General features: G+C 60.3%; 1 protein-coding gene across 1 annotated transcript; it reads left to right on the top strand.

The window, feature by feature from the left end:
* Window positions 1–3,449: 3,449 nt before the first annotated feature.
* SHISA4 (shisa family member 4) lies at window positions 3,450–6,043 on the top strand. The gene is made up of 5 exons (XM_066379645.1): window positions 3,450–3,614; window positions 3,891–4,062; window positions 4,716–4,849; window positions 5,343–5,507; window positions 5,719–6,043. The coding sequence occupies exons 1-5, from the start codon at window positions 3,569–3,571 to the stop codon at window positions 5,763–5,765; spliced, it is 564 nt and encodes a 187-aa protein (XP_066235742.1). The 5' UTR covers window positions 3,450–3,568; the 3' UTR covers window positions 5,766–6,043.
* Window positions 6,044–7,408: the final 1,365 nt, after the last annotated feature.

Raw genomic sequence — 7,408 nt, 5'->3', positions numbered from 1 at the left:
GAACCTGAGTCTGTCATGGGTTCCAGAGTGGATGGGGGAGGCAAGGGGAGAAACGTGGAGGTTGGGGTTCCCTTTCTGCTGTGCACACACCTGCCACCCGTTTTTAGTCACTACAGGACTCCTCTGGGTTAGTGGTCTCACAAACAGGAAGTGGAATTCAGAGTGAGTTAGTCTGCGTCTTGAGGGAAGGGTCCCACTGTGGATCATTACAAAACAGTTTCGTGTCCCTGATGTCCAGCCCATGTCGAGCAGCCAGGTTCTGGGACTGACTCTGCCACCTGCCATTTCTTCCTTATGATCCGGGGAGTTGCTGACATTGGGAAATGATGGTCTGACCACAGTAACCCACAGGGCCAAGTTGGGGCCAAGGCTGAAGTCTGCTCAGAACACAGTTGATCCTGGATGTCGGCCCAGAGAGTGGCCTTGTGCTGCCACATTGAACAGCAGCTTGGAGCCCATTGTGGGCTAAAGTGACAGCTCATCTTCTGCCTCAGAAGGATGTGGTCCTAAAGGCAAGGGCCCAGTGACAGCAGACTGTCAACCCCTGTGTTAGTCTTGCACCTGCCTTGCCTGCCCAGCAGCCAGCCGCCACTGCTGACAGGAGTTCAGAGGTCCACCAGGTGCTCCCACAAGGAGAACACCGGCTCCTGTTGTCTGCTGTCTATTGAGCCGAAATCACGCACCCCAGCCTCGGAAGGGCAGTGCTGGCTGCTTAGGAGTCGGTGTTCAGGGTCAGGCAGGGGATAGGGAGAGAGCCCTGGGCTGCTCAGGGGCCTGCAAGTGTGGCCCTGGTACGTAGCAGCAGGGACCTCGGGGTCTGCTGGGCTCCTGGTGGGCAGAAGTTGAGGAAACACCAGAACACAGGAAAGGGGGTAAAAAGCCAATTGTCACAGGTCACTAGCCTGTGGGTGACACTTGACTGTTCAGTGGGACCCTCTTACCCTCAGGTCTCAGAATCATGCCGGCCTGCCCCATCCCTATCTAGCTGCAGACTTAGTAAGGTGCCCTTTGTAGACAACCTGGGCCTTCCTGATTGCTGCAGGTACGCCCCAGGTCCAAGCTGCCCCAGGGCAAGAGCAGCAGCAGCCTGGCGTTCTGGGAGAGGTGACCCTGCAGACTGCTCAGACTAAAGAGCTCACCAGCAGCTGGGCAGCAGTAAAACCACTCCCCACTGCTGCCCCTGCCCCATGAGGGTCAACACAGGAGACAGGCTTTCATTTACAGTGACAAAGATTAAAGCTGGACACCAGGAAAGATTCCCCAGTGTGGGGGAAATGTTTATCCTGGGGCAGTGAGAGCCCACAAACCTTGGCCTAGTTCCTGGCGCTGTCCTGGGCCTTTCTCTTCCCTGCCATGGACACAGGGTCTGCTTATGGCCTGGAGTGGATGTGGTCCGACATGCAAGTATAAACAGCTGTCTGGAGGAGCTGGTTGCCAGAGGCCCACAGGAAGGAGGAGGGCAGGGTGGCCACAAGGCGGTGTGGAGGCCAGGGCAGCACAGCTGGGAGATGACTCAGCAGAGCACTGTGGCCACAGCCAGGCCTCTCCTGTCCCCACACCATGCCTTGGCCACCTCCCTCCACATGACCCCTGCTAACAGTGAGGGCTGGGCACTACCGTTTCCCAGGAGTCAGACCTAGTGCAGCCTAGCCTTCCAAGTTGCAGATGCCCAATTTGAAATCCTAGAGGTGGGAGCTGGGGAGTCAACTTCCTCCAACCTCAGTTCCTCATCTGCTCAATGGGACAGATTTATCCATAGTGCTGGCCGCTAGTGTTAAGATCAGATCTCCTGGGGGAAGTCTGCTGCTGTCAAAGTCCCACCTTTGTCTCACCTGGTCCCAGATCACTGCCTCTGGTCTTTCAAGGTGGTGCACCTCCCCTCCTGGGGCTGAGATGAGGTTGGTGGCAAGGACACCCTTGTATGTCCTTCCCTGGAGAAGGTACTGTGAAGCCATCCGAGCCCAAAGCTTTGAACAACCACCTTCTAGGGTGCCCAGCCCTCCCCAGAACTCAGCCCTGGGCCCTCTCAGGACCCAGGTCCATGGTGGCAACAGTCAGCCTCAGTTGTCCCGCCCCAGGCTCTGACATCTGCTATGAAGTGCCAGTTCTCCCTCTTTCCTCTTATCTCCTGTCCGTGGCTTGGGTGTTTTCCTGGGACTCTGCACTGAGAAGTAAACAAGGATGCTAGAAGAGCCGGGGGTCATGCAAGCTGGCATGTCACCCAGGGTGTGAGCCGTGGAGGTTGAGTTGGAAAGTGGCCAAAAAGGGAGACTTTTCGTGTTAACAGGAGAGACTAGAGTGTGTGTTCCTGTGGGATAAGGCCGGTGAGGAGATGGAGAGAGGACCATGATGAAGAGGCAAGTCAGCCTGGGGCAGGAGAGGGCCCTCCACTTGAGAAGCATTCCTGCTGCCAGGGCAGGGGGACAGCAGGGACCCTAGGCCACTTGGCCCTGCCCTCATGGCGCTGAGGGGTGGTGAGAGGCACACAGTCTAGGGTGTGGCCTGAGGGTGGACATCTCTGCAGTTACAGCTATTCTGTGTGAGAACTGGTCTTCCCTGACACTGTCTTGTTCTGCTGGGCCTCGTGCCCCGCGCCGGACCCTTACCTCAGAGCACCAGGAGGATTTGTCCACAATATCAGCTGATGGAGATGGGGGCCCTCCTGAGGTTTAGAAGACGTGGGCCCTGCGCTTCCTGGATTACCCGAGTGTCACCTGAACTGGCTCCAGGGTAGTGTCTCTGTGAAGTGGGTGATGACTCCTGTGAGCTTTGCTGAGCCCGTGGAACTAAAGGTCTCAAATGAGGTCCAGGTCTCTGTGCTTTGGAAGGGGCTGTACATGGCTGGGCATTAGCCAGGAGTTTGATTTTCTCCCTTGCTTGACCTGCAGCCCTGGTCAGGGCACTCACATAGCATGGGACACGGTCCCTGCACACAGTGTGAATCTGTGGGACTAGAGGACCTCCCCCCCGCCCCGAAACTGCACTTCATGGACCCAGCCTGCCCACTGCCGTGGCCAGGGGACAGATCTGCAGGCTGCTGAAAGGAAGGGGTGCCTGCCCCAGTGCCAGCCTACCCAGTGAGGCCACAGGCCAGTGCATGCCAGTGGCTGTGCACTCGGAGAGGGAGGGGCCACTTCAGGGAGTCAGTGCGGCCATGGCTGAGACAAAGCTGTTTGAGCCGCCTCAGTGGGGCCTGTGTTCTGGGAGTGAGAGCCCCGTGACTCCCAGCTTCCCCCCTCCCTTCCCCAGTGTCTGAAGATGGACACTGGGCTACAGGGCAGGTCCAGTCCTGCCCCTCCAGAGTGGGCAGCGCTGGGAGGGAGGGGCACCAGAGTGGGTCAAGGTTTCTGGGGTGCGTGGCACGGATTGGGCGCACAAGGGCAGGCCTACAGCGCTGGACAGGGATGCTACTGTGTAGGGAGGGGACAGCGCTTGACTGGTGGGCTGGGGGCGGGCCCTGGGCGGAGTCACCACAACAAGCCTCGGTCAGTCTGGCCACCACTACAGCGGCGCCTGGCAGCGGGAGGCCCCCTGCAGCTTCAGGACCCACAGCACCTCTGCCCCCACTATGCCACTTCTGGCCTTCGCCCTACTGGTGCTGGGGCCCCCTCTGGGTAAGGGCAGGGAGCCAGGAGCGAGGTCCCCAAGACCCTGGGGATTCTGGCCATCTGCAGGAAGCAGGAGGGAGAAGAGGAGACTGGGCCCTGGGAGCTGACACGAGTCAGGGACCTGAGGCCTCTGGGTGGGGAGAAAGGGCAGCTCTCAGGTTGCAGGTGCCAAGGGTCGGGGCTTACTGGGGGCTATGAGGGGGTAGTAGGGACCAAAGGGTGGGGTTAAGGGTGGCCAGAGGACCAGCCTGGTAGCCCCTGGGCACCCCGACCTGCCCACAGCGCTGGCCAGCACGCACTGCCTAGGGTACCTGGATGAGAATGACGCCTGGCACCCGGGCTTTAGCTGCCAGCCCTTCTCCTTCTGCTGCGGGACCTGCCTCCGTCGGTACTGCTGCAGGGACCTGAGCCTGGTCATCTCTGAGTCTCGGCAGAAGCACTGCCTGGGGTTCAGGTGCGCTGTCCTCACACCCTTTCTGTCCTCTTCCCAGGAGCCTGCCTAGGCTTGTCCTTCCTCCCTCCAGCCTTGTCCACCTCCTCATCCTGGACCAAAGCCCAGACTCCCTGGGGGTGACTGTGACCTAACAGCTGGGGCTGGGCTCCCCTTGGTCCCATCAGGCCACATGGAGGGAGGCCCAGAGTTCACATCCAGACCACAGGGCACTGTTGTGGAAGGAGCTGTGACCAGAAGGAGAGGACAGGGGTTTGACTCACAGGTCCACTGCTCACTAGCTGGGTGGTCTTGGGTCATTGTTTCCTTTTGATAAAATAGGGGTGCCCAAATCCGTGGTTTCCAGGTTTCTTTGTGAAGGGGACCACTAATATAAGGTACACAGGAGGCTGAGATGGAGGGGGGTTGGGGGGAAAACACTCTGGGTGACTTCTGAAGCGCCTTTCCATGCTAACGTGTGGTGAGTGGCTCACTGTCCCACGTGCCTCAGCCTGGCCAGGCATCACAGCCTTCCTTCCGGGAGGCAGAGTCCCCTAAGGTCGCCACAGGGACCTGGTAAAGTCCCACAAGGCCCCAGCACCCTGAGCAATTTCTGGTCCCCAGCACACCCCTCCTATGAGTGCTGCAAGATGAGAGGACTCGTTCTTTATCTCAAGTCCCAAGGTCACAGCAGGCATCGCCTCAGCCGTGATCCTGTTTGTGGCCGTGGTGGCCACCACCATCTGCTGCTGCTTCTGCACCTGCCGCTACCTGTCCCGCCGGCGACAGCAGCTGCAGAGCCCCTATGCAGGTACGGACACTGCTGGGCACTAGGAGGCGGAACAGGCTGGGTTTAACCAGGGGCAACAGAGGGTCAGGGTGTGTGAACTCTGCACACACACCGGCCAGCACATCACCCAGAGAGAAGACCGAGCGTGTGGACACGGCCGAGCATGCACGTGACTGTTCAGATGTGTGCAAGTGCCAATGGCCAACAGGATGTCAGTGGGACGGAAGGGCTGGAGGTCCCTCAGGGCACCCCTTCTGCATGACAGGGCACCAGCCCGAGTACATGCTCCCTAGGCTGTGCCCTGGCTCCTGAGGTCTGAAACCTGGTCAAGGAGCAGCCATGCTAACCACAGACTGACCCTCTGGAGCACACTCCCACTCCCCGCTCTGCTCTGACAGGCAAGGTCTGGGAGCCAGCCACCAGGTGCCAGTGTGCTCACCTTGGTTTCCTGGGCAGGAGGCAACAGCGTCCATGGAGGTGGAGCTCTCAGTGCTGATCCTTGTCCCCCACCTAGGCCAGGAAATTGCAATGACAAGCTACCTAGTGCAGCCAGTGTCCCTGTACCCCCAAGACCCCAAAGCTGTCCGTGCGCCCCCACCACCTGGCTTCATGTGCCCACCTAGTGGTCCTCCCCAGCATCCTCTCTACCTGGCTGGACCTCCTGTCCACAGCCCCACAGGTGAGTGAGCAGACTGCAGCCCCTTTCTCCCGCCTGCCCCACCCCTGCACCAGGACCTCCCTGTCCTGGCTCACCCTGGGTCTTTCTGCCACTCCCTCTGTATGAGCAGGGACCCCAGGCTGGCTCTTCCCTGCATCCTGCACCTCTGGGGTTGGGGCCAGTTACTGTGCTCCTGGGCCACCGACCCTCGTCCTGTCTCCTTGGCTTTCAGCCCCTCCCCCTTACACACCACCACAGCCTGCCTACCCAGGAGCCTGAGGAACCAGGAGCCTCTGCGGTCCCTCCACAGATGCCCCTCTCCTGTTTCTGCATCTGGCCCTGGGCATGGGGAGGGGTCCTCCACTCACAGGTCCCTGACCAAAGCCCTGCCCTGGGCCCTGCAGGGGACCAAGCCCCAGGGAAGTGGACAGGAGCTGGGCTGGACCATGGCGGGTTGGAGGGCTTGGGGAAGGACACACCAGTGTAGGACACAGCCCCTGGTTTCTTATAGTCTCTCTATTCCCAGGAGCCCCATTTGCCCCAGGGGCTGGGGAGCCGCTCATCAGCAGTAGGCAGAGGCCTGCCCAGCTGCCCCACTGCCCAGGCCCTGGGCGGCTGGATTAAAGCTGTAAGAGTAACTTGTGCTGGTCACATTGTCTAGTCCACCCCTTCCTGTAACGCTGCCCCGGCTGGGCCCTGACCACGGCCAGCTCCACATTGCAAGCAGGGGGGCAGGGCCAGGGCTGCGGCACAGCAGCACCCCCCACCTGCAGGTAGATGGCCCAGGCTGAGGGCTGTCCCCACAGCCCATGGGGTGGGTTTTGACCCAGCTGGGAAAGGGGTGCCATGTGCCTCACAGAGCTCCCCACCTAGGCCAGGCCCTGTGGCAGTTGGACATGGAGGCTGCTCCTTCTTTCAGGTTCATTTAGATCCACACGGGGCCCCACGGAGGTCCCCAGGCCTCTCTGCTGGTGTGCAGGAGGCTGTCACGAAGGTGAAAGTGTCCCTCTTCCCTGACAAGAGGGCCCAGGACTAAGATCAGCGAGGAGAGAGGAGAGGGGGCTGGCGGAGAGACTGGTCCCAGGTGCTTGTCATTAACCTCAGACTCTCAGGAGACCCTGACCCACCAGCTCCCTCAGGCCTCCGCTGGTGCCCCACCCTGGGAGCTGCCCAGGCATTTGGCCAGACCCTCCTCCCTCCCCCACTGCCCCAGGGCAGCACTCAGGTTTCCTCCGGGGCCACTGGGTTCATGCTGGGTGCTGGATCGTGGGACTGCTGCCACTCACATTCCGTGGAGCAGGCTCTAGTCACAGCCCCGCCCCTAAGGCCGGGCAGGGGATGCCCGGGTAATAGGGACTCTCAGGACTTGGGCCTCCCGAAGTGTCCTGGGACCGAGGGCGGCCTAGGCTGCAAAGATGAAGAGGGGTTTTTTTTTAATTTTTTTTATTTATTTACTTTTTTAGATTTTATTTATTCATTTTTATTAGAGAGAGAGGGGAGAGATAGAGAACAGGGGGAGGAGCAGGAAGCATCAACTCCCATATGTGCCTTGACCAGGCAAGCCCAGGGTTTTGAACCAGCGACCTCAGCATTCCAGGTCGACGCTTTATCCACTGCGCCACCACAGGTCAGGCTGAAGAGGGGTTTTTGCAGCAGAGCAGTGGGCAGCTGGGCCTGCTCGGCTGGCTGGGCGGTGGACACGCAGGAGGGGCCCCGTCCGAGAGCGGTGCGCGGACGGCAGGAGACCAGGGCTTGATTGGCTCCCTCTGAACCCCGTTTCCTTTCCCTTTCAAGGCGATCGCCGGCCAGGACAGACCTTCCCGGTCCCGGCACCCCGGGGCGTAGCCGCAGGAAGCGGATGGTCTGGGCGGGGAGGGGACGGCAGCGCCGGGAACTCGCGCGGCCACCAGGTGGTGCTGCGG

Source organism: Saccopteryx leptura, chromosome 1 (genome assembly GCF_036850995.1).
Source record: "Saccopteryx leptura isolate mSacLep1 chromosome 1, mSacLep1_pri_phased_curated, whole genome shotgun sequence".
NCBI classification, from domain to species: Eukaryota; Metazoa; Chordata; class Mammalia; order Chiroptera; family Emballonuridae; genus Saccopteryx; species Saccopteryx leptura.
The sequence above is the reverse complement of the archived record's forward strand: the minus strand, read 5'-3'. Positions and strand labels throughout refer to the sequence as shown.